This window comes from Cucurbita moschata, unplaced genomic scaffold, assembly GCF_002738365.1.
Source record: "Cucurbita moschata cultivar Rifu unplaced genomic scaffold, Cmos_1.0 Cmo_Scf00040, whole genome shotgun sequence".
Taxonomy (NCBI): domain Eukaryota; kingdom Viridiplantae; phylum Streptophyta; class Magnoliopsida; order Cucurbitales; family Cucurbitaceae; genus Cucurbita; species Cucurbita moschata.
Genome location: NW_019268556.1, coordinates 1436411 through 1463650, shown reverse-complemented (window position 1 = coordinate 1463650; position 27240 = coordinate 1436411). Strand labels below are relative to the sequence as shown.

Sequence of the window (27240 nt, the reverse complement as noted above, 5' to 3'; positions counted from 1 at the left end):
GGGTTGGAACCCAACTCAATTGTTCCGATGGTAAATTTTTTAGCTCAAATTTCTTTCTTTTTTACTTATTGAAGTTGGGGGTTCTTATGTCGGGTTGGAACCCAACTCACGGATGATAAATTTTTCAACTCAATTTTTTTTCTTTTTTTTATTTTTTATTATTGAAATTAGGGGTTCCTATGTCAAGTCGTTGTTGGGCGGTAAATTTTCCAGCTCAAAACTGTATGATGGAAGTCCCACATCCGCTAATTTAAGAAATGATCAAGGGTTTATAAACAAAGAATACTCTCTCCATTGATATGAGGCCTTTCACGGAAACCCGAAGTAAAGCTACGAGAGCTTATGCTCAAAGTGGACAATATCATATCATTGTGAAGAGTCGTGTTCATCTAACATAAGGGTGTTCGTCAAAGTGGACAATATCATACCATTGTGAAGAGTCGGTCATGCCCTAATGCTCATGCTACTTCGGTAGCGCTTTTTCGCCTTCTCTTCCCTTTGGGCGGGAGGGCTAGTGGACACGGGAAATGAGCTAGCAAAGTGTGTCGTTCGTAATGCAAAGAAAGAGACCAAAAGAAACGTGAACTTTCTCACGTTTAATTGAATTTTTTTTTTCTTTTTTATTTTCGTGTAATAGAAACAAAGTAATTAATAATTGATAAATTAAATATATTTTTAGAAATGGACACACGTGAAACACGTGGGAAATTAGCGAATAAAACTCCGACATGTACGGAGCCATTGTCTTCAACCTTGTCTCTCCGGCCGACTGTAAATCCACCACAAAAGATTACTCAAAGAATTCCCATCATCATGTTTCTTCAGCTTCTTCACCTTCCCGACAGCGTTCTCCTTATTATCATAGATCCCTTCCAAAGCATACACAAACCCCTTCCACCCCTCTCCGGCGTCCTCCCGTTCCAACGCCGGCGACACCCATTCCACAACCTCCTTCACAAACCCCTCATCGGCAAACACCCTCTCCGTCACTGGCACCACCGGCAGCACCTGAATCCCGACTCTACATTCCCTCCACTCCGCCGTGGCAAACCACAGCCGACTCTCTCTTGCTCCACTCCACAAAATCCCCACCACTCTGTTTTCCTCTGTAAATCCCTCGTCGTAGATCGAGCTTCTTCCTCCCCTGTTCACATGCCACCATGTCTGTGCCGCTGCAATCTCCGCCGCCGTCAATGCTGATCCCACGGCAGTGAGGGATTCATCGCCGTATGCTAAACCCATCAGCGCTGCTGCGTAATACGCGTTGATGGCCTCGCTTGTACTCTCTTGATTCCGGCCGTCGGGGAATTCCGTCAATCCGGCCGCCCAGGAATGGAGCTTCCAGAAATCGAAGTTTCTAAACGGAATTGAAAATTGGGAGTTTTTGGATCTGTAATTCATGTAATCATACACCAAAGCATACGCCGGAGCTTTGTATTGATTCCCCCAATTCCGGTCGAGTTTTGCAAGAACGGCGATTGAATACACAAAATAACCCAAATGAAAATGGTGATCGTTGTAGATTCCGAATCCGAAATCCTCTGTTTTGCTTGTAGCGCCGTTCTTCGTCACCAATCCGGCCCATTTCCGGTCATATAAAAACCCATTTCTCCCAAATTTCCCGTCCAGCCATGGCTGGACCCCTGTTTTAAGGAATTTCACCACCGCCGGAATGACACCGGCGGCGTAATCCACCTCCTCGGCGATCAATGCCAATCTCGCAGCTCTGGCTAGCAACTTCCCGTAGAAATACGACGCGGCGGTTGACGAAAGCTCTGTAACGTTTAAAGTTCCGACGTCGTGTTTCAGAGCAGCAACGATCTCCGGGAAGAATTTTCTCTCGATTCCGTTAATTGAATGCCAAGTGATCGGAATCGGCGCGAAGTTCAAATCCCATGAATCTCCGACGACGCCGACAAGGTCGCCGTCGATACTGCCGTATTTAAAATTCTGAAGAACAGTTAAATTTTCCGACAAGACACGGCGGTGTAACGGATGAGCTAACATGAGAAGACCGCCGCTTCCTTTCTTCTGCCATTTATACGAAAACCCAAAATTTCCAGACAATTTCGCATACCCAGAAACAGGGTAACACCCACTGTACCGATCAAGAATTTGCTCTGTTTCCGCCGCGGAATTTGGCAACACAGCAACCCGAATCACGCCGGAAAATCCACCGGAAGTAACAATCTCAGAGCTTTTACCTTTCATTAAATAAATCGCCGCCGTGGAATAAACTACCCAACTCCGGCCATTGCTCAACCGGATGATATGTTTAGTGGAACCATCATAAGAATCAACAGAACCAACGCCATTGCCGCCGGTGGAGATCGAAATAGAGGAGGTTTTCAAAACAGAGAAAGTCAAGTAAGGGCTTCCACGAACGAGATGAAATCTGAAATCCCCGATGTCTAAATCGACGGCGAGGTCGCTGAACGACGAGACAAAATGGGTTTTGTTAGAAACAGAGGAAATGGTAAGATCGGGGGAAAACGGCAACTGGGTGATCGAGGAATTGGAAGTACGAGATGGGTATGAAACAGAGAGGGAAGAATTGGCGGTTCTGATGAGATATGGATGAATGTATTCCGGCAGGTCGCCATTGTTGAGGACGAAGTTTTGGAAGAAGGAGTTGGTTGGAAGTGGGGAGGAGAGGAGGGAGGGGGAGAAGAATTTAGTTGGGTCGGGAACTGCGGTGGAGGTGGTTTCCGGGAAGGGGAATTGGGCGGAGGACGGCGGAAGTTGATCGGAGAATGCGGCGGCGAGGAGGAGGAGGAGGAAGAAGGGTAAGAGCCATGGGTTAGGAGCTTCCATGGCTAATTGAGTAATTATTGTTGGAGAGAGAGGATGTTTTATAAAGAGGGATTTTTTCCAACGTTATAATAATGCTCAACGTTAATATTCCTTGAGGGAATATAGGGAAATAAAAATAATTTAAAAATAAAATATAAAACTTTATTATTTTATTTTTAATTTAAAAAAATTAAAGCACAAATACCAAGAGAGATCTATTGTAAGTGGGGCACTTTTCAAGATGACTAGTGGATTACAACGGTTAGTTTATGTTCTTGAATTAAAATTTAATTATAAATTTTTTTTAATTTAAGTCATAAATTATATATATATATATATATATATATCAATAATCTATTTGTTGCAACATTATTATCCTAATTTATATATATTTTTATTTTTTTAATAGGTTAAGATTCGGTAAAATCACGTATAAATAAACATATTTCAATAAAAATATTTATATATATATATATAATTATTTTTTTGTTATATACAATATTTTTAAATTAATTATTTTTATTATTTATTTAATTTCATGATCTATTCTTGCCGTTTTTTTTTACTTTACTAATTTTAAAAAATTGTAGGTATTTAGTTGTATAACAATGTTGAATTATTTTAATATGTTACAATTTTTGCTCGTTGTTTTTTATTGATTTTTTTTTGAATAATTGTAAATTGATTTGCTTCTGTTTTGTGAACTTTTAATATATTTTATCTAATATTGTATTCGAATAATTATAAATTATGGATAAATAATATTTTTGAACAACAATTGACAATCCAACCCGAAAATAGAGGGTTGGGTTGAGTTGTGAAAAGTTTCGAGTTGGGTTGGGTTATCAATCGAACCACCGAACTTTTGGATTCGGTAAAAAAAAAATCCCTCAACCCAACCCAACCCAACCCAACTCTGACCATATACACCCCTAGTTTTAAGAAGTACAGGATTAGTGGGTTAAGTTGGGTTGGGTCGAGTTTGAACATTATTTAGACTAAATGTTCCGGTTATAAATTTTTCAACTCAAACCATTTTTAATAAATAACGAATTCACCCAAAATAATCAACACCCAGTCTAAGATGTGTCAACCACGACTCAATCCAACCCAACCCACGAACACTCTTATGTTAGATGAACACGACTCTTCACAATGGTATGGTATTGTCCACTCTGATCATCAGCTTTCATGACTTTGCTTTGGGCTAGGTCTCGTACCAATGGAGATAGTATTCCTCACTTATAAATCCATGATCATTTCCTAAATTAGCCGATGTCGGACTTTCATTCAACACCGATAATTCATATAAAAAAAATGAACATCCGTTTGAATAGAATAATCAAGTAAGAAAATAAATTTTTTTTTTAATTACAATATATAAAAATTTGTAGATAGGAAAAAAGAAAGAAAAAAAAGACAAAAATTGGCTCAACCAACCCATGAGAATGTGACCAACTAAAGTGATTATTTCACATGCATATATATATATATATATTATCTTTAAATTTACCAAATGTCTAAATATAATATTTTAATTGTTATTGATGTTCAATTTATTCATAATAAATTTTTAATTAATTAATGATTATATTTTGTGGTGGGTGAGATTTTTATATAAAAATTTAATTTATATGGATCATGCCAACTTGGTCCAATTGTAAAGGCGATCGTGCTATAAAATATTTAATAATTAATCTGAAACCCGAATGAAATAGAGATATATAGATGAACTGATGCTACATTTGAAGGACGATCGAGATATGTTTAAAATGATTGAAAGTTACTGAATATACCAATAACGTGTTGCTACCTTCCTTTTCAGTGACTTCATTATATGAACGACAAGGTTAAACGTATTTTATTTGAAACAATTCTATGTTGGGTGTAACGTGACCATGTCGTAAGAAATACCGGGGAATGTTAGAGCTATTAGATGTCGAGTTCGAATTTCAAATTCTGATAGGAATCCTAGGCATGGGTTGTTGCACGGGAAATTAAAATTTTGGATTATGGTTTTGATATATAACAATTTTATGTTGAGTGTAACGTGACCATGTCGTAAGGAATGTAGGAGAATGTCGAAGTTATTAGATGTCGAGTTCGAATTTCGAATTCTGATATGGATCCTGGGCATGGGTTGTTACACGAGAAATTAAAGAATTTGGGTTATAGTTTTGATGTTTAACAATTTTATGTTGGGTGTAACGTGACCATCACGTAAATAATACAGGGGAATGCCGGAACACCATCATATTTCGAATTTTGATAGGAAATCTGGACATGGGTTGTTGCACGGGAAAGTAAAAAGTTTGGATTATGGTTTTGATGTATAACAATTTTATGTTGGACGTGACGTGACCATCTCCTAAGGAATGCAGAGGAATGTCGAAACCATTAGATGTCGAATCCGAATTTCGAATTTTGATCTGAAATCCAGACATAGATTGTTACACGGGGGAATTAAAAGAAATGGATTATGGTTTTGATATATAACAATTATATGTTGGGCGTAACGTGACCATCTCGTAAGGAATGCAGGGAAATGTCGGAACCATCAGATGTCGAATCCAAATTTTGAATTCCGATCGGGATCCTGGGCATGGGTTATTACACGAGAAATTAAAGAATTTGGATTATGGTTTTGATATGTAACAATTTTATGTTGGGCTTAACGTGACCGTCTCGTAATGAATACAGAGGAACATGGAAGCCATCAGATATCGAGTTCGAATTTAAATTCTGATATGAATCTTAGACATGGATTGTTACACGGAAAATTAAAAAATTTAAATTATGATTTTGATATATAAAATAATAATTTTCCCTTAGTGGAAGTAAATAATTATTTAAGAGATTTAGAAATAAATCGTGTTGGCTTTCGAAATTAATTAGAAATAAATCAAATAGAGATTGGAAGTATTTTTTATATTAAAAAAAAAACAATTATTAGTTTGTGGAAGAGATGCATTTTTGACTTAATCCAATGCGTCGTACTGGATCTTTACCAAATTTAAATAATATATTTTATATTAAAATATATATTTATTTTATTTATATAATAAGCTTGAACATTTCAATTTTATTTTATTTTTTATTTTTACATTATTGGTCGTTTAATGTTCCTAGCTCAAGAAATCTTATGTTATAAGCTTTGACACGAATTTAATTAATTAAAATTAATATATATTTTTTTAATTTATTAATTCAAAACAATTCCACTAACGTTACATTAATATCGAACAAATTGTATTCATGGATATAATCACTACAAGCAATCAGTCATTCAAAAAGTTTGTCATACACGCTCCCCTGACACCCACAACTTGTGAACCATCTTCAGCCACCCTCCAGAAACGCTCGTGCATGAGAGAAGAGTGAGTGATAGAGAGAAAGGGGGAAAACGAAAGGGTGTGTTTTTTTTATGAGCATGTCGGCGACACTATGAATCAATTGTAACGTTCGATAGAGGCCTGTTTCTAGCGTAAGAATCGACGACCATCAAGTACGTATACACAAAAGGTATTTTGATAACCAACTTTATACCGCTATACATTATTTTATCCATTTTGAGATATAATTTGTGAGATCTCATATCGGTTGGGGAGGAGAACGAAACATTCTTTATAAGGGTGTGAAAACCTCTCCATAGCATAATGCATTTTAAAAACCTTGAGAGTAAGCTCGAAAGGGAAAGCCCAAATACAACAATATTTGCTAGTAGTGGGTTTGGACGGTTACAAATGGTATCAGAGCAGACATTGAGCGATGTGCCAACAAGGAGGTTGAGCCCCGAAGGGGGGTGGACATGAGGTGGTATGCCAGTAAGGACGCTGAAAGCCAAAGGGGATGATTGTGAGATCCCATATCTGTTAAGGAGAGGAGGAGAAGGAGAACATGGACACGAGGTGGTGTGCTAGTAAGGACGTAAGGACTTCGGGATGTGGACATGAGGTGGTGTGCCAGTAAGGATGCTGGGCCCCGAAGGGGGTGGACTCGCCAACGAGGACGTTGGGACCCAAAGGGATGGTTGTGAGATCCCATATCTCATTCCTTCTCCAGTCGATGTGTGATCTCACAATAAAAGTAATTAGAATTGGAAGCATTTTCGTACCAGAGCAAGGACCTATGGGTTATGGGTCCACCTTGCTTTTGCTACACCACTATTTTTTCAGAAAAGAGGATGAGCTATTGCGATCTGTGCTCTCAAGTGATTGATGAATGTTATCTCGTATTGAGCTTGTTTGCTTGTATTGTGCATGATACAGTAATTGTTAGCTCCAGATGTTTGACTGTGTGTTCTCCCCATGAAGCGTGTTTATCTACACAGATCCAGGGTGTTAGAGTTAGGTTGATTAGACGATGACCTAGGTCAGGATGCCTCGAGGGGTTAGAGTTAGGTTGATTGGAGTCAAAAGCTGAGTTAAGCCACCTAGCTGGCTTAGGAATCCAATAAACCTCCTCGTCTCCCAGATATGACCAAGAGACGTTTTAAAATCATAAGACTGACAGCGATACGTACAGGCCAAAGTGGACAATATCTGCTAGTGATGAATTTGAGATGTTACAAAAAAAAAAAAAAACAGTAAACAAATAGTCGAGATGGTTGAGTTGATCTAAGGCGCCAATTTTAGGTATAAACATGAGGCTGATGGTGATATGTAACAGGCTAAAACGAACAACATTTAAAAACCGTGAGGCTGACAACGATATGTAACAGGCCAAAATAGATGACAATAGCTAGCGTGAGATGATATGTAATGGATCAAAGTGGACAATATCTGCTAGTGTGAGGCTGACGGCGATACGTAATGGGTCGAAGCAAGCAATATCTCCGCTCTAGCATTAGTCAAGATGGCCGAGTTGGTCTAAGGCGCCAGTTTCAGGTACTGGTCCGAAAGGGCATGGGTTCAAATCCCATTCTTGACAATATATTTTATATTGTGAAATCCCACGTGGGTTGGAGAGGTATAAACATGAGGCGATGATATGTAATAGGCTAGAACGAACAATATTTATTTAAAAATCGTGAGGCCGAACGATGATATGTAATGGGTTAAAGCGAGTAATATCTCCACTCTAGCGTTAGTCAAGATGGCCGAGTTGGTCTAAGGCGCCAATTTCAGGTACTGGTCCGAAAGGGCATGGGTTCAAATCCCATTCTTGACAAGATTTTTATATTGTGAAATTCAACATGGGTTGGAGGTATAAACATGAGGTGATGTGTAACAGATCAAAGCCCGACAATATTTGCTAGAGTGAAGAGCAATATATGATATATAATAAAATTTGACGATGACGATCATATTAACAAGCAAACAAAATTGGGCAATTGGGCACAAGCAAACTTAAGCACGAGCGAGCAAAAAGCCTGACGCTGATAAGTAACGCACGAGCGAGCATTAGACAAAATATCTGGCTCCAAGCAAACTTAAGCACGAGCGAGCAAAAAGCCTGACGCTGATAAGTAACGCACGAGCGAGCATTAGACAAAATATCTGGCTAGTGATGCTTGTTGATGACAATACAATACATAACAGGTCAAAGCGAGGGGGGGGGGGGNNNNGGGGGGGGGGGGGGTGAGGACAATATCTCTACTAGGATGAGGTTGACGGCGATTAACGTGTAACGATAATATCTGGCTAGGATAAGCTAGTGTAAGATATTATCCGGATGATAGTAATGGGTCAAAGCGGACAATATTCTACTAGTGTAATGCTCTAATGATAAACCCTGTAACGAGTTAAAGCGGACAACGTATCCTAGGCTGACGATGATACGTAACAGGTCAAAATGGATAATATCTATTAGTGTGAGGCTGATGATAATACGTAATGAGTTAAAACGGGAAATATTTGCTAGCGTAAGCCTAGAGGCGATATGTAACGAGCGAAAATAAACAAAATAGACAATATCTGCTAGTGATGCTTGATGGCAATACAATACATAACAAGTCAAAGCGGGCTGATGATAATACGTAATGAGTTAGGACAATATATCCTAGCGTGAGACGGACAATAATATGTAACAAGCAAAATTGGGCAATGTCAAAGCGGACAATATCTACTGCATGTGGTTGACGACGATACGTAATATGCCAACACGGGCAATATCTGTTTGTCAGAGTAAGGCTGACGACAATATGTAACGGGTCAACGAGGAAAATATATGCTAGCATGAGACTGATGGCAATACGAGGCTGATGACGATATGTAACAGGTGAAACCGAATAATATTTGCTAGGGTGAGGCTGATGGGGATACGTAATGGGTCAAAGTAGACAATATTTACTAGCGTGAGGCTGACAACGATACGTAACAGGCCAAAGCAAGGAATATTTGCTAGCGTGAGGTTGACGACGATACGTAATAGGCCAAAGCAAGGAATATTTGCTAGCGTGAGGTTGACGACAATACATAACAGGTCAAAGCAAGGAATATCTACTAGTGTGAGGCTGACAGCGATACGAAACGGGTCAAATCAGACAATATCTGCTTGCGTGAGGCTGACGACGATACGTAACAGGTCAAAACGAATAATATCTGTTAACATGAGGCTGATGACAATATGTAACGGATAAAAGCGAACAATATCTGCTAGCATGAAACTGGCATTGATATGTAATAGGCCAAAGCGGGAAATATCTGTTAGCAATGGGCTTGAGCTCACCTGTAACGGACTAAAACGGACAATATCTGCAAACATGAGGCTGACAGCCATATGTAACAGGTCAAAATGGACAATATCTGCGAGCGTGAGGTTGAGGATGATATGTAACGGGTCAAAGCGGACAATATCTTCTAGCATGAGGCAGATAGCGATACGTAATGGGTCAAAGCAGACAATATCTTGTAGTGTGAGGCTGACGGGGATATGTAACAGGTTAAAGTGGACAATAGTTGCTAACGTGGGGCTAACGACGGTACGTAATGGGTCAAAGCGGACAATATCTGCTAGCATGAGGCTGGCGCTGATAAGTAACAAGCCAAAGCGGGCAAATATTTGTTAGCATGAGGCTGATGACGATATGTAATATGCGGGTTGAAGATGGGGAACGAAGTACATTTCTTATAAGGGTGTGGAAATTTCTTCCTAATAGACGCGTTTTAAAATCGTGAAGTTGACGACGATACATAACGAGTCAAAACAGATAATATCTGCTAGTCGTGGGCTTGAGCTGTTACAAAAAAAAAAATTAAACACGTACAATTTAAATACATTTACATCAGGAAATTTAGATATTAATAAGTTCGGTTTTTATTTTTTATTTTTTTTTATTATGAAAATATAATTTAAATAAAATATTATATCTTAATTAAATAAAACATGATCTCGTTTCTTCGGTCTAGATATTGAAGAAATCTCTGGACTTCTGCTTCTCAGATTCATGGTGGATTTTCTTTCAAGTGTCTCCTACGAGTCTGGGTCATTTGTTCGAGTCATAGCTGGAAAGATTTTATGGAGGAAGTTCGACGGCCAAATCTTAGGTATAAGATTTTGTTTAAACACTTGCCAATAGTTGAAACACTTGCAAAAAGATGAACACATAGTCAAGATGGCCGAGTTGGTCTAAGGCGCTAGTTTCAGGTACTAGTCCGAAAGGGCATGGGTTCAAATCCCATTCTTGACACCGCCTCATATTCACTCCCTTCGGGGCTTAGTTTTTTCATTGGCATCTCGCTTCGTGTCCACTCCCTTCGGGGTTTAGTTTTTTCACTAGCACATCGCCCCGTGTCTAACTTTGATACTATTTGTAACAGCCTAAACTCACCGCTAGTAAATATTGTCCTCTTTGGGCTCCCCAAATCCACCTTCCTTTGGGGCCTAATGTCCTTGCTGGCACACCGCCTCGTGTCCACTCCCTTCGGGGCTTAGTCTTTTCACTCACACATCGCCCCGTGTCTAACTTTAATACTATTTGTAACAGCCTAAACTCACCCCTAGCAAATATTGTCCTCTTTGGGCTTTCCCCGCTAGCCAATATTGTCCTCTTTGGGCTCCCCAAATCCACCTTCCCTCGGGGCCTAATGTCTTTGCTGGCACACCGCCTCGTGTCCACTCCTTTCGGGGCTTAGTCTTTTCACTGGCACATCGCCCCGTGTCTAACTTTGATACTATTTGTAACAACCTAAACTCACCGCTAGCAAATATTGTCCTCTTTGAGCTTACCCTCAAAATTTTTAAAACGAGTTTAGTAGGGAGAGGTTTTCACAAGTATCTTTCATTCTTCACTCTAACTGATGTGATATCTCTAAACATACATACATACACACACATATATATATAGCAATAATTAAAATAAGTTTATAATCGAACAATTTTTTATTTTATACATGGCACATATTTTCATTACCATCGGTTCAAACAGACCGAACCGGCCGAACCGAGAGGAAGGGGCAACTTCCCGCCTAAACTTCCTTCTTGCCCCAATTTCTCAGTGGACTCCCGCCATTTCTGTTCCTAATTATATTTGCGTCTGCGGCGTCGAATCCCAGTGCTCCAATTTTCCGATCGAACTTCATAATCTGTTTCCACTGCGATTCATTATCCTATTAGGTTTTTGTTCTGTTTTTCGTTAAATTTTTCCTTCGCCGCTTCAATCGTGCAGTAGTATACAGAGTGCTGTGGCGAAAATGGTTCACGAAGCGGCTGAGAATGGCGGAAGCGATATGGTAATTGACGGGAATGAACAGAAGCCGAAGAACATTGTTTCTAATGGATTCGATGCGAATTATCTCGAAATTTACTACGGTGCACCATTTATACCTTTTTCGATTTTTTTAGAAATTTCTGTGTTGAATTATCCCATCAAATTTAGTTCACTTGTCTGTTCTGTGTTTATTCTGCTACTGAAATGATATGAAATGTGATTGTTGTAGGCAAGCTTTTTCCTTTTGCTGATTTTTTCAAATGGATGTCTTATGGAAATGGTACGCCCTTGATTCTTGGAATCAGAAATAAAATATTATCCCGTCAAAAGAAGCTAATTAATATTGAATATGCAAATTTCCTGCTTAATGTGGTTGTAGATGGCAAGCATCCGGGCAGTGATCATTCCTATATTGGGCGGAGAGAATTTTCATTCACCTTGGATAATGATATTTATCTACGGTTTCAATCTTTCAACAGTTTATCTGAAATGGAAAGTTCGACCAAGGAAAAATGTCCATTTAAAATTGATATTGGGCCTGTATACAGCGTGGATGTAAGCAAAATTCTTCCCTGTTGCTCTTTTTTCATAATTTGGTATTAAATAATCAGATTTGTTTCAAGAAGTGAAGGCTTCAAACATTTTGGATACTTGTTTTTGTGTATTATTTATTTGAATGAGCCTTTTTCCTTTTTGTAATATTCATCTGTCTCTCACACATTTCAACTATTCTGCTTCAGCCTGCAAAGAGACACGCATATGCTGGTGCTAATGTATTTACTCCAGTGGAGAGAGAGCTAGTTTTTGATATTGTAAGCAGATTGTTTGTTAATATGCTCGGTATTCTAATTTAATTATGAAATCCTTTTCGTTGATAAACTAATCGTGGAAATTCCTCCATATGCAGGATATGACCGATTATGATGATGTTAGATATTGTTGTTCTGGAGCTGATGTTTGCTTGGATTGCTGGCCTTTAATGACTGCTGCGATCAAAGTGATTGATACTACTCTCCGAGGTAAGAAACTCGTCATCTGTATCTAAAAAGTCGTTCAAGAAATGAGTATGATTGCATGCATTCTCACAAACTCTTAATTTGAAAATGAATGAGCACAAGGAAGGTTGTGTGATATCCCACATCGGTTAGGGAGGAGAATGAAGCATTTTTATAAGGGTTTGGAAACCTCTCCCTATCAGACATGTTTTAAAAACCTTGAGGGGAAAGCCCAAAGAGGATAATATCTGCTAGCGGTGGGCTTGGGCTGTTCCAAATGGTATCAGAGTCAGATACCGAGCGATGTGTCAGCAAGGAGGCTGAGCGTCGAAGGAGGTGGATTGAGGGTCCCACATCAATTAGAGAAGGGAACGAGTGCCAGCAAGGACGCTGGCCCCAAAAGGGGTGGATTGTGAGATCCCACATTGGTTGTGGAGGAGAACGAAGCATTATTTATAATGGTTTGGAAACTTCTACCTAGCAAACATGTTTTGAAAACTTTGAGGGGAAGCCCGAAAGGGAAAGTTTAAAGAAGACAATATCTGCTAGCGATGGGCAGGTTGCATGTCAATGAATGTTAGTCTTTTTAGGGAAATCACTTACCTTCTTGGTAGTTTCCCCTCCCTGATCCGATGCCTAAGCCTATTTCTTTTTTCACTTTGAGAATGAGATGTTCCATACTGAGCTCTTTAGTGTACTTACTTCTTTTTAACTTATTTCTAAATTCTTACTTCAACATATTTTGTCTAGAAGAGAAGGAGGAAGTAGAATGTGTAAAAGGTGTTGTGCATTCTAAAAAATTCCAGATTATTAATTACTGGCTTACTGTCAGTTCTGTTCTGTATTACTACTTTGTCTCCTGCAGCCAGTTATATTTGCAATGCTTATCTTTATTTAAATATGTCCATACATTGAGCCTCACAACAATTTTTTCGAAGAGATTTTGAAAAACATGGCACTGTGACATTGTCCAATGCATCTGAGAATTAAGTTTCCAATTGCAGCCCTATGATTAGATAGCGCATGGTTTCCTATTCAGTCCCACCGATACACTTGAAATTTGTGTTGCAGATGACTTCGGATTTAACCACATTCTGTGGGTATTTAGTGGTCGACGTGGTGTTCATTGTTGGGTCTGTGATGGCAAAGCAAGAAGGTAAAGCTAGTAATCAAATTGTTGAATTTACAGTCAAATATATTCTTTGTAAAGGTCTAAAATTTCCACCGTCACTCTTCAGGTTGTCTAATGAACAGCGAGCTGCCATTGCTGACTATTTCCATTTATATCAGGTTATACTATGTTGCTATAAAATATTGGTGAATTTTAGTGTCTTGAGCTATGGAGTTGAATATGATCGATGTGCAGGGTAATGAAAATAGTCGCAAGAAAATTTCTCTAACGGGTCCGGTTCTTCATCCATTTCTCGCGTAAGTGGTTCTTAATGATGTGATGATTCGGTCACTTTCTTTTTCTATCAGCTAACTTATGTATTTTGTTCCAGGAGATCATACATAGAAGTTCTCAAGGATAGTTTTGAATCAAAATTGCTTTGTAGTCAAAAGATTTTCTCAACTGAGGAGAGATATGAGAAAATATTAGATATGATTCATGATGAATGTAAGTGATTTATGTATTTGTCTCAGGTAAGTACTGTCAGTATGATAATCTATACGTTAGATACTAATAGAGTTTCTCTTGCAGCCATTACCTCGGAGCTTCGGGGAAGGTGGCAAGATAATAGGCGACCTTCTAAAAATGATGTTAATTTAGTAAGATGGGAGCAACTAAAGAATATGTTGCAATCAGGGAAACATAAGGTAGAATCAACATCTTTCTCATACTTGCAAGAAATTACAACTTGGAACTGTTCACTGACGAGGACTTTGTGTTGAGAACTTAGAAGTGATTTACTGATTTTTTTTTTCTCTTTTCTGTTTATGCTTTCGTTTTTCCAACTCAGCTTACCAATCAGGGGAGGGATAGCCATCGTACATGGTAATTTCCTTAGGGAAGCAAACATAGGTTTTGAGCTTGAGGAAGAAAAAGGAGCTACTATTTTCTAAAGGACTTTGCCGAGCAAGAGCTACTTTGTGTTCTAAGAACTTCACTCAACAGTCAAAAGCCCCCTTGAAGTCAGTTCACCCTCTTAGCTTTTGTCCTCCTATGATAAATTCTTACACCTTTTCTCCTCATATGCCAAGTTCTTAAAAGCTTTAACTGATATCCTCTACCCTTCCCCAATAATCCAGCCTAATTGTCAAAGCCGTAGATCTTGTGAGTCAATAAGCTTGACTTGGTAAAAAAATTGGCTTGAATAGGTTTAGGAAAATGGTTAGTTTTTAGTTAGGAAGATAGTTAGTGGTGCGCAAGTTGAGGAGAAAGTTTAGGAAATTCGTTGTCGTTTCTCCACTATAAATTCTCATGAGATATATGCGACGAGAATTGAAAAGCTAAGTGCTTAAGATTTTTTTGTTTCAAAAACTCTTCCCTCAAGTTGTTCATTTTGCTTTTTCTATTTGTTTCGACATATTTCGATCGCGAGTCATTTCCAATAAATCTCACATTTATGGTCGATCACTCTCATATTTCTTCTGGTAAAGGGCCCCCAATTAACACCTTTGTCCAATCAACAAACCCATCTGCCCCGTTCTCTACCAAAGATTAAAAAAGAGTTTGAGACTAAAAAAGAGTTTGTTTCTCTAACTCCAAAGTTTCCATGATTTTTTTTTTTTTTTTGCAAATGGCATGAAACACTTCACCTCCATGGACAGTCATCCTTGTGCCAGATTTGATAGATCTCTCAAGCCCTTTTCTAGAGAAGGGACAACATTCAAGAGCATATAAGTAATCTTTTAATATGATAGGCACCGTTCTGTAATTATTTATTAGGTTTTCTTTCTCTTTTTTGGAATGGATTTCTTTTTTGGCTCCTTTTGGTTTTCCCCTTTTGTAAGTCCGTTTTTTGTTGGCTCGTGTTGCAAGGCTTTGGCTCTTCTCTATTCTTTCATTTTTTTCAATTAAAGCTTGATTTTTTTATAGTATTTAGACTGATACTAACGTATATATTTCAACATTTATCATATGCAATCCAAATAACTGTAGTCTTTATTTTTAGTTGCCTTTTCTCAATCATCTAGCTTCATTTTCCCCTTTCTTTTTTTCTTTTCTGTCATGTTTTGTACGGCGGCTGGATGTGTCCTGCTGCTACATTTTATTTTCTCTTTTTGAGTCTTCTATGATGAGTTTAGGAAGTGTAGAGTTCCTTGTGCTACATTTAGACAATAACTGTGACATTTTCCTTTTTTTCAGTCACCAGGAATGCGTAGGCATGTTGAAGAGATCGTTTTCTCTTTTACCTACCCTAGGCTTGATTTGGAGGTACGTTTCTTACATGACTTTATCTTAACTAGATTTTTTTTTCTCCATTTATTGAATTAGGTCAATCTATTCTAGCAATTTGATTCGTTACATTTTCGATCTCTAATTGGCGTGCATAGGGATTGCAACCAAAATTTCAAATTTACTTGTTAAAGCTGATTTTAGTTTACTCCCTTGATGAGGCAAGTTCTTTATTCTTCAGGTTACTAAACACATGAACCATCTGCTAAAAGCACCATTCTGTGTTCATCCCAAAACAGGTCAGTGTTGGAACTAAATGCTAATATTAGATGAGTTTTGACTTGCCGAAACCTCAATGTGGTCTCAATCTAAAATTAAATTCTTTAAGGTTCATATCGAAAAATATTTTGATAAAATAATCATTAAAATGCACTTGTTTTGGAATCCTGCAAGTAATTTGGGTAGTAGTATGAAGGATGCAATGTTTTCACTTTTGTGAAGCGAAAATGTGTTTACATATTATTGAATCTTACTGTACCTTTTTATTCCAGGTCGTATCTGTGTCCCGATTGACCCTGAACGCTGTGATGAGTTTGATCCTACTACTGTGCCAACTGTTGCCCAGGTAAAACAACAAGAAATAAAGGGATATAGCATACATACTATGTCTTTGCCAATTGATTTGCAGCGAGGAAAATGTTTAATTTTCAATTTAGTACGTGGGAATTTGTCGTGGTTAGTGTTAAGATCACGCAACAACACACACACTCGATCTAGATGAACACAAAGAACAGGAAAGAGAAAATGCAAGGAGTAATGTTGGCTAAAAGTTTATATTGATGGCTTTACATATGTATATGGTAAGATTGACTAAAAGTTTATATTGATGGCTCTATGTATGTACAGTAAAGAGAGAATAAGGTTTATATTGATGACTTTATGTATGCACCGTAAGAGAGAATTCAAAAAAGCAGAAAATACATTTTAAGTATTGCCTTAGAGTATATATATGGTGGTTCAGTTTACGCTATATAACTTTACCAAATATAACCATCTACTATGTATAATTATCTACCCTATTATCTTTACTAGCTTTTTATTATAAATAGACCATTTTTCATATATAGTGACAATTGAATAAGCTAGGCAGACTCCATGACCATCTATTATGCTTAGGGTTCTGATCAATAACTTGAATTATAATAATGATTGCAGCTCCTAGAAGAACTTAATGCAGCAGATATGGAAGTAGATAGTGAGACTGGTACGCTGCAATCTTCACTATAGATTCGAGAAGCTCCTACTTTCTTTGCTTGGGTAGATGCGGTAGGATAACTTAATATTAGAGATAAACTAATGCTCTTATAAATCTTTTTGCTTTATGACAGACTGGGATAGAACCTCTCTTGGGGAGTCGATTAGGTTTTTCAGATCGGCATTCTTACAGCCATTACTGAAATCATGCAAGGTAATTCTTTCTTAATATATGGAGTGAATATCTGACCTTCCAAGTTTTAGATCATCATTCTTGTATGCTCTAAATTGTGCAGGGTAATTATTAGTCTATTAGAAGAACTAGGCTACTAATTATATAGCTTTATAGTTTGTTTGCTTGCTTTCTTGTGGTTTTATTCTGTAGAATGTGTAGTTTATTCGTGGTGGCGTACCTTGATAGGCTCTCTTTTAGAAGGTTTGGTGGTTTGTATCTTTTCAAATATCAATGCAAAATTTGTTCCTTTGTAAAAAGAAAAGGTTAAAGGTTGAAGCTAGGCTACTTAGGTAGAACTACGTTCATATTTTCTTGCATCATTTTCTGGAATAACCGCATTATTTTTATTTTTTCAATACGAAATTGAGCTTACTTTGAGAAAAATAAAGAATATATGAGGGCATACAAAAAATCTAGCTCACAAAAGGATCCTCAACTACAAGAACGAACGGTTGAACACAACTCTGTGTGGAAAACACTCGCACTCTTTATTGAGAAGAGATTATTAGACACTCTCTAGAATACTATTCCCACTAAGCCTGTCTAAGACTTGTTGGGATGAAAACCTAAATAGGGTAAAGGGGTACTTTTCTCTAATTTAGACTGCTCGGGACTTGTTTGGATGAAAACTTAGGTAGGATAGAGGGGTACTTTGCTCTAGTTGAGATTGCCTGAGACATGTTGGGATGAAAATGTAGGTAGGAGGGCAGAGGGGTATTTATAATAGAGGCCAGACAATTTATTCCTAAAATATCTAAATTTTTTCTAGGTATCTTTATTCTAAAATACTTAATTCACTTTTCTAATAATAAATATACAATGGGTTAATATAATTATTGGGCTTGATCCTATTGAGCTCCCCCCACAAAATAGCAAAATAAGCCCCTACCACAAGTCTTTCCCTTCATGCTGAGATGGAGAGTTCATCAAGATCTCCTCCATGAAAGAGCCGAATGTTGAATGTTGTGGGTTGTTAGGAGGGAGTCTAGCCTTGGCTATTTAAGGAGATGATCATGGGTTTATAAGTAAGGACTAGTATCTCTTTTGGTTTGAGGCCTATTGGAGAAACCAAAAGTAAAGTCACGAGAGTTTATGCTCAAAGTGGACAATATCATACAATTGTGGAGAGTCGTGGTTCCCAATACCAAAGTCCCTATTACACACCATGAAAGCCCCAAACAATCTAAAGCAGCCACATTATTATTTAGTTATTGGCAGCATTTTAACCGTCTTGAGCTTGTTATTTATGTCCGATTGGAATTTGTCTAAGTTGTACGTTATGGATATAGCCATCTTCTATTAGTGATTTTTTCTACTGCTATATGGCAAAAGTACAGGGAGGCACTGAGGTTGGCTTACAAGATATTGTAACCTCTTCCTTTTGCATTTCATGCTTTACATGTTTGAATGATATAAACTTTTGTAGCTAAAATGTAGGGTCTGCGACACTTTTTACCTGTCACAATTTAGTGCAACTTATTTTAGTTTGAATTAGTTATGGAATATATGATATTCGTAATCTTCCAGAATATATTAGTTAGGAAATATATCTTAGATATCGGAATCAGTTGAATTTGAATAGTAGTATATTTTATTTTATTATCAGGATTTAGTTAGTTTATATTTTCTTGGTAGATATTATTTAGTATCTTGTATCCTATTTAAAGGTCGTGAATATCAATGAAGATTGAACATTCGATCCCAATTCTTTTTCTTATTCTTAAATCTGTATTCTTTCGTTGAGTAATAATATTTTCATATCTATGCACACTTTTGAGTGGTAGATATTGCGTCATTACCCTCCTCTTTTAACACTCAAACACGCTTTAAATGCACGAATATTTTATCTTTCGTGAGATAGAGCTCTCAGCCATGATTCTTGTTTCTTGCAGGAGGAGATAGAATCTTCCTACAATGCTAAAGTTCAACAGTCGAAGAATCCTCTGAGTTGGTAGAGAGCTATATTAAGTAAGCACACCCTTTTTTAGCTTCTAGAAGTGTTCCATACTTTTCTGCAAAATCTTAAAACTGCAGTGTAAATATAACCAGAGGTAACTTAATTATGTTGAAAGGATCGCTCTGTATATGTAATGTTTGGCTAATTTATTGACATGAGGCTAAAAGACTTGACAGATTATTTTCATTACGATTAGAGTTAGCTGGAGAACTGATGGTTGTTTCTTTGGGTGTTCTGATGATTTACATTTGATGGTTTAAGGCTTCCCGGACTCGATCTGGTTTAGTATTAAGGTGATTTTCTTTCTTTTTATAATATATATGGGTTCGTGCAGCATTTCCACGATATCGTTATGATCAATTAAGGGCCCGTGACCTTTTTAGGTTTCTTGTCGTAGTTATTTTGCTCATGAATCAGTTATCAATCTTTATTTGATCCCCTGGGGCAATCCCATTATTTTGATTGTATATCTAAAAGTTGTTGGATGAAAATCTCACGTTCCCTAATTTAGGGAAGGATAATAGATTTATAATCAAGAAATACTATGTTCATTGGTATGAGGCCTCTTGGAGAAGCCTAAAGCAAAGCCATGAGAGCTTATGCTCAAAGTGGACAATATCATACTATTGTGGAGAGTCGTATTCATCTAACATGGTATTAGAGTCATGCTTTAAACTTAGCCATGCCAATAGATTGGCAAATCCTCAAATGTCGGGCAAAGTATTGTGAGCCTCGAAGGCATAGTCAAAAAGTGTCTAAAGTATCGAACAAAGGGTGCACTTTGTTCCTTTGTTCGAAGATTCGTAAAGTAAAAAAAAAAAAAAAAAAGTCGATTAACGGGAGGCATACTTTGTTCAAGGGGTGGTATTGGATGGAAATTCTACATGGGCTGATTTAAGGAATGATCATGAATTTATAATCAAGGAATACTATCTCAGGCCTTTTGGGGATGACCAAAGCGGAGATGCCCAAAGCAAAACCATGGGAGCTTATGCTCAAAATAGACAATATCATACTCGTTCATCTAACAAAAACAAGGTTATATGAACGAACATTAATATCTCGTAGTTAATAAAATACATAAAAATTTTGGATCTACATCTTCAAGGTATTAGGAGATATTTTGAATCTCAAAATCTTTGTTCACACGGTTTTCAATCGATCTATAATGAAAATTAAATGTATTGTCCTACCATGTTTGACTATATCAAACACTCTTTGTGGCTTCGACTCATGTTATATAACTATTACTATACATAACATTTTATATGGTCCCGTCTTCTTCGTATCAAAACTAAATCTCGATCTCGCTTTGTAAGTTTCTCATTTTAAATTTATTTAGAATTAAATTAAAAGCAAACTCACGTTGAACTAAATATGAACGAAAGTTTTTGGAGAATCCAACCAGATCTATTTTGGAAAATTCTTTCTCAAGTTTATGAACGGACTTGCGATTGTGTGGCACTCACTTCCTAACAACAAGTGAGTTAAACCTATTCATTCTTGCGTCGCCTACGGCCAAACGATGTATGCTCGAATCTCTAACCTCAGTTCAAGAAAGTTTTAGAAAACGGGAGCAAAGAGATTTCAAAAGAAAGTTTTGAAAGCAAAAGTCAACAACAACGACTTACTTTACATAACTATCGAGTAGGGGATATGACTATGAACGAATATCTCTTTCTTAAGGCGTGCAAAATGACTATTTGACTCAACCCAATAATTCTATTTATAAAATGATTTTTTTTTTCAAATCTAAAATAATATATTTTTATATTTAAATCATATTTAAACATCATGTCAATATATATTTAATCCATTTGAATTTTATTAAAACTTTAAATATATATTTTTATTTAATATATATAGTATATATTAATTATTTAATTTTAATGTATTAAAAGCAATAAATATATTCTTTCATTTTATATTTAATATACATAATACACTAAATATTAATTTAAACCCGTCAAATTAAAAATAATTTTCTCATTTTATACCGAATATATCTAATATAATATAATATATATTAATTTGAACATTAAAAGAAAATTCAACTAAATTGAATTTTTTTAGTGTTATTAAAGTCAATCTTTAAAAAAATATCTATTTGAATCTTCAACTAGCATTCAACGTCCTTCTTTCTCGATTGATTTGTTTGTGTATAAACAGATAACACGACATTTTCAAATTAATTTAATGTCGATATTGCAAGAATCAATGACTCTGTGATAATGAAGAAAGCTATCACGATAAACCCGATAATTTTACATTGTCAGATGTATCGAATAAACTATATAAGTATTTTACAATCTATTGCTCAACCCGACGTTCTTATTTATAATTATTTATTAATTTTTTTTGTATATATATTTATATATTTTTAAATCATATATAAATAAAATATCTTGTATTTAATCGATTTAAATCTCATTCAACTTTAAATATATTTTTTTATTTAATGGTTAAATATAATAAATATATTATTCTCTTTTATATTTAAAATAATATATTAATTTGATCGTTTAAAAAAAAACTAAATTTATGGATATATAGATTTTAAGTGATTAATTAATTTTTATTCATTAACTCTGAAAATCCCTTGGTATTCGTTAACTGTTATATATTATAAGATAAGTTATGTCTATGAATATAATCATTATAAATAAGTCAATTTTTCACGAGTTGTTATGTGAGATCCCACATCGACCGGAGAGGGAAATGACATGGATTGGATAGGGAAATGAGTTCCAGTGAGAACGCTGATCCCGAAGGGGGGTGAATTGTGAGATCTCATATCGATTGGAGAGGGGAACGAAATATTCTTTTATAAGGATGTGGAGACCTATCCTTAGCAGACGCATTTTAAAACGGGAATCTCGAAAGAGAAATCTCAAAGACAACAATATCTATTAGCGGTGGGGTTGAGTTGTTACAAATGATATCAAAGCCAGACATCGGGCGGTGTGCCAGTGAGGATGATGGGCCCCGAAGAGGATGGATTGTGAGATCTCACACCGATTGGAGAGAAGAATGACATCGATTTGAGAGGAATGAGTGCCAACAAGGACGCTAGGTGTCACAATCGCGGTTTCTAGGCCGCGGATTTAGCGATTGTGCGGCACCCACTCTCAGCATTGAGTGGGTCAAGCCTACTTGGAGTTACGTTGCCTGCGGTTGGGCAATGTGAATACAAACCTCGAGTCTCGATTTCAAGATAGGATTTTAGAAAGCGGGTGAGAGAGGTTTTGAAAAGAGAGTTTTGAAAGCAAAAGAGATTGAAATTGGTGTTATATGGAAATGCAAGTAAAAGACTACAAGAACAACAACTCATTGCATATAACTATCGGGTAGGGAGAAGTTGACAATCAACCATATCCCCTACAGTACATTTTGAGGCATTTCATGTCTACTAGGCGTAGCCATGACATCGCCGAAACGTCATACTCTTAAAGAAAACAAGAAAGAAATAATACAACATGAAAGCGGTAAAAGAAAGCAATAAAGTAGTACAAGACAAAGGTTTCGGCATGTCACGAGCATGCGGTCATGAGCAACATGCCTTGGACAAGCATGACCGTAACACTAAGCCTCGAAGAGGGTGAATTGTGAGATCCCACATCGATTATGAGTGTGGAAACCTCTCCGTAACAGACACGTTTTAAAAATCTTGAGGGGAAGCCCAAAGAGGACAATATCTACTAGTAGTGGGCTTGGACGGTTACATGTTTGGTTTATCTCTCTAATTACATCTTGTACCTTATTTATCACGGGTCCTCTAATGAACATTTTTTTAAAATGATTCAACCAAAAACTAAGTTTCTCGAGTTTGTGAGAAGGTAGGGTCTCATTATCAAGTCTCGTACATTACGTTTACAACTCTCTATTTGGTCAAGTCTCCAAAACGATAGACATATTGAATCGGCTACAAAAGTCACGCTCACCCATATCAAAAGTCACTCGTAAACAGGAGTGTGTAATGATTCAGGATCAAGATCGAGTCACATATAATCATTCAGTGACAAATTAATCTTTTCAATTAATGTGATTAAATATTTTGTGATCCCGTCTATAGAAACTCATTGTTTAGGATATTGTCACTCACATGTCTCCACATTAACGACCTGGATCAAATTATAAAGTGAGTTGTATCAATAGTGTTAGCACGTTAAGACACTCGATCAAAGTGAGTTGATCATTAGAATAGATTATATTATATTGCAAATAAATAATTAATTACTAAGGTTTTAACAAATAAGTCCTAATAACATAGAAATAATGAAAATGACAATGAAATGGAACGACTTTGATTTGGTACTGTGGTGAATTTCGAACATAAACCACGGGAAGTTTTAGATTCTATTATGGACCTCTCTTTTGCCGCTTCGATTGTTCAGAGAATCAGGTAGATTCTATTAAGGACAACAGAAAAGTGTCCGCTTGCAGAAACAGGGGAAGAAAGGGAAAGTGGAAGGGTAAAGAACTTCGTGTTGTGGTTGCTCCAGAGCACTTTTTTTCGTCGATCATTCCCCGTTCCCTTTCGTGTGAATTCCACAACTTGGATGTTTTCCCTTGTGCCGAACGCCACCGAACACTAATGGGGAAGCCTGGAAGAGAAAGCCCAAAAACCTTGAGGGGAAGCCCGGAAGGGAAAGCCCAAAGAGGACAATATCTGGATGAGCACCGGTTCCGCTATGTAACTCTGAAAGACGCCCAAAGAAGACAATATCTGGATGAGCACTGGTTCCGCTGTGTAACTCTAAAGGACGCGTTTTAAAGCCTTGAGACAATATATCTGGATGAGTACCGGTTTTGCTGTGTAACTCTGAAAGACACGTTTTAAAGCCTTGAGACAATATATCTGGATGAGCACCTGTTCCGCTGTGTAATTCTAAAAGATGCGGTTTAAAGCCTTGAGACAATATATTTAGATGAGCACCGGTTCTGCTGTGTAACTCTGAAAGACGCGTTTTAAAACCTTGAGACAAAATATTTAGATGAGCACCGGTTCCGCTGTGTAACTCTGAAAGACGCGTTTTAAAGCCTTGAGACAATATATGTGGATGAGCACCAATTCCGCTGTGTAACTCTGAAAGACGGGTTTTAAAGCCTGAGACAGTATCTGGATGAGCACCAGTTTCGCCTTGTAACTCTGAAAGACGCGTTTTAAAGCATTGAGAAAATTTAACTCGAGTATCAACTTAATTGAGTTGAGTTCAAATGAATAAAAATAAACATATAGATATGGATTTACACATTTAAGTTAATACAATAAATTAGAAATAACGGTCTTTTAACACGAAATATGTAATAAACCACATATCACCCACTAAATGAAATTTAATGCATACTATTGCCCTATCTTGACTTCCATGACCATTCTAGCATTCACCGTCATCTATGCAGGGGTCCACGTACTTCTTCACACACGGTCCACGTACTTCTTCACACACAGTCCACGTACACGCATATAGACCCACTAGGCGGGCTCGTATACTTACCCTTGAGCCTGACTTGGTCGGGCATAACGGCCATCGGACACCTTAGAAAAGGAAAGACCTGCATGATATCATGACGAACATAAAATATCGAAGGTACGTGTCCGTACTAACATAGCACAATGGGGAAGTATCCCGATGCACATAACATACATACATCCATGAAGTCCCCATGATTTTCATTTATAGCATAACATTAACGTCATTCCCTTTTTCCTTTCATCTATGACATTGTACATATATATGCATCATGTATACGTACATGACAATACATAACATGACGTACATAGTAATTCATTTCATTTACAACATGACGTAATGGATATCACATGCATACATATCATAGCATCATATGTTATTACATAGAATACATACACATAGCACAAACAACATGGTGCGGGCTGTGCTGGTGCCACAAAACATGTACCATCATACATCATTTAACTACCTAACTAGAGCTCTCGAGGCTTTGCCTTGGGCTTCCCCCAAAAGGCCTCAAACCAATGGAGATAGTATTCCCCACTTATAAACCGATAATCCTCCACTAAATTAACCAATGTGAAACTCACTCCCAATAATCCTCAACAATCCTCCCCTCGAACAAAGTACACTATAAGCCTTCCCTGAGGCTTATGGAGCTCTCGAATAGCCTCCCCTTAATCGAGGCTCGACTCCGTTCTCTGGAGCCCTCGAACAATGTACACCTTTTGTTCGACACTCTAGTCCCTTTTGACTACACCTTCGAGGCTCACAATTTTTTGTTCGATATTGAGGATTCTATTGACATTGTTAAGTTTAGGGCATGACTCTAATACCATGTTAGATGAACACGACTCTCCACAATGGTATGATATTGTCCACTTTAAGGTCACTTAACTGATCATTTAACTACCTAACTTAAACAGTAAGGTCACTTAACTGATCATTTAACTACCTAACTTAAATAATAAGGTCACTTAACTGATCATTTAACTGCCTCACTTAAACAGTAAGGTCACTTAATTGATCATTTAACTATCTAACTTAAACAGTAAGGTCACTTAACTGATCCGTTTAAGTTGATGTCACTAATTTATCCTTAATAAAAGTTTGATTTTGTCCTTCGAAATTCAAGTCAACCTATGTTATCCCTTGACATAAATTTCAAGTTCAAACTTTTGCAAAACTATTTCTCTAAATTTTACAATGGTTGACTTCAGTTCGGTTCTTTATTTGGTAAGAGTTGTTTAAGTTGAAAAAATTTACAGTCCCGAGCTGTGTCTAAAAATGTCTAAATTCAACTCAACCCTATTCAGGGACGTCTCGACAATTTAATTAAAAATAAAATATATAAGGGAAGTGAAACATCCAACCCAAATTAAGCAAGAAATTTACTATCTTTCCTTCCTCAATTCCAATCCCTTTGTCCTCTTCTCTTTATGATGGTAGAAGGTTTTAAAACTTTTTAGTTTTTAGTTTTCTTTTTTTTCAAATAAGAAATTTAAGTCGGGACCCCACGAACACTCACCTAGAAGTGAGGGAGAAATCTCCTTTTCAACGAGGAATAAAGAGGGAGTGGAAAAAGATTATTTCCCGTTAGCTAAATGGAGACGGAGATGAGAATTACCCCGTCTCCACCCCATCCCGGCCCCACCCTGCTGCACCCCATGAATTAATTGTGTCTTTATATGTATAAGAAATGGAAACAAATTCGTGGGTAACCCGATTTCCACATATTTTCCAATAGAATCGTTGCTTTAATCGTTTAAAAATAAATGAAAAAATTTTGTAAGAGCAATGAATGAAATAGGAACTGGGGATGGAGAAATGCTTCCCGGGTCTCGTGGCTATCTCTAAACTCAACCATGAAACATATAATAATAGTTCAGTGTCTTTATTACTTGATATGAACCGAGAGACTTGGAAAGTATAGTAAAAGAAACATGCCAATGATTAAATTTCTTTGCAATTGTGTGTAATTTAAGTTGTATGTAGAATCATTCAAGCTAAACATGATCACTCTTGCTTGTGGAGTGATTCGTTTCTTATCCTTTGGTATCAAAGCTTGATTCCATATCATATTTTAATTCTAAAATTAAAACGAGCAACTCAATTTTAATTTATAATTTGAAAAATTACGAACATACAAAAATTATTTTTTTAAATTGGTGGATAACAAACCATTCCAAATGAAAAAAAGAAAGAAATGAGAATAGGGGTGTACATGGTTCGGATTAGGTTGGGTTGAGGGATTTTTTTGACCCAACCCAAAAGTTTGGTTAGATTGGTAACTAAACCTAACTTGAAAATTTTCACAACCCAACCCGACCCTTTATTTTCGGGTTAGGTTCGGGTTGGGTTGTTGAGTTGTAAATTTTTTTTTAAAGTTTTATTTATCCCAATTTATAATTATTCGTATACAATCTTACATAAAATATATTAAAAGTTCACAAACAAACACAAATGGATGTATAATTATTCACATAAAAAAATCAATAAAAAAATACCAGAAAAAATCATAATATATTAACATAGTTTAACA

At 36.9% G+C, this 27240-nt stretch overlaps 2 protein-coding genes and 3 non-coding genes across 5 annotated transcripts; 4 read left to right on the top strand and 1 right to left on the bottom strand.

Moving 5' to 3' along the window:
• Positions 1 to 613: 613 nt before the first annotated feature.
• On the bottom strand, positions 614 to 2862 carry LOC111432794 (probable endo-1,3(4)-beta-glucanase ARB_01444). The gene has a single exon (XM_023069750.1). It carries the CDS (start codon positions 2812 to 2814, stop codon positions 748 to 750), a length of 2067 nt encoding a protein of 688 aa, XP_022925518.1. The 5' UTR covers positions 2815 to 2862; the 3' UTR covers positions 614 to 747.
• Positions 2863 to 7641: 4779 nt separating this feature from the next.
• Positions 7642 to 7722, top strand: TRNAL-CAG. The gene has a single exon. It is a non-coding gene; the product is annotated as a tRNA-Leu (tRNA).
• Positions 7723 to 7881: 159 nt separating this feature from the next.
• Positions 7882 to 7962, top strand: TRNAL-CAG. Its single transcript has one exon. It is a non-coding gene; the product is annotated as a tRNA-Leu (tRNA).
• Positions 7963 to 10342: 2380 nt separating this feature from the next.
• Positions 10343 to 10423, top strand: TRNAL-CAG. The gene has a single exon. It is a non-coding gene; the product is annotated as a tRNA-Leu (tRNA).
• Positions 10424 to 11239: 816 nt separating this feature from the next.
• LOC111432676 (DNA primase small subunit) lies at positions 11240 to 19448 on the top strand. Its single transcript, XM_023069600.1, has 16 exons — positions 11240 to 11544; positions 11673 to 11723; positions 11823 to 11998; positions 12184 to 12255; positions 12351 to 12462; positions 13510 to 13594; positions 13677 to 13728; positions 13805 to 13866; positions 13941 to 14056; positions 14141 to 14256; positions 15749 to 15817; positions 16020 to 16077; positions 16330 to 16403; positions 16994 to 17042; positions 17167 to 17246; positions 19160 to 19448. The coding sequence occupies exons 1-16, from the start codon at positions 11427 to 11429 to the stop codon at positions 19220 to 19222; spliced, it is 1353 nt and encodes a 450-aa protein (XP_022925368.1). The 5' UTR covers positions 11240 to 11426; the 3' UTR covers positions 19223 to 19448.
• Positions 19449 to 27240: the final 7792 nt, after the last annotated feature.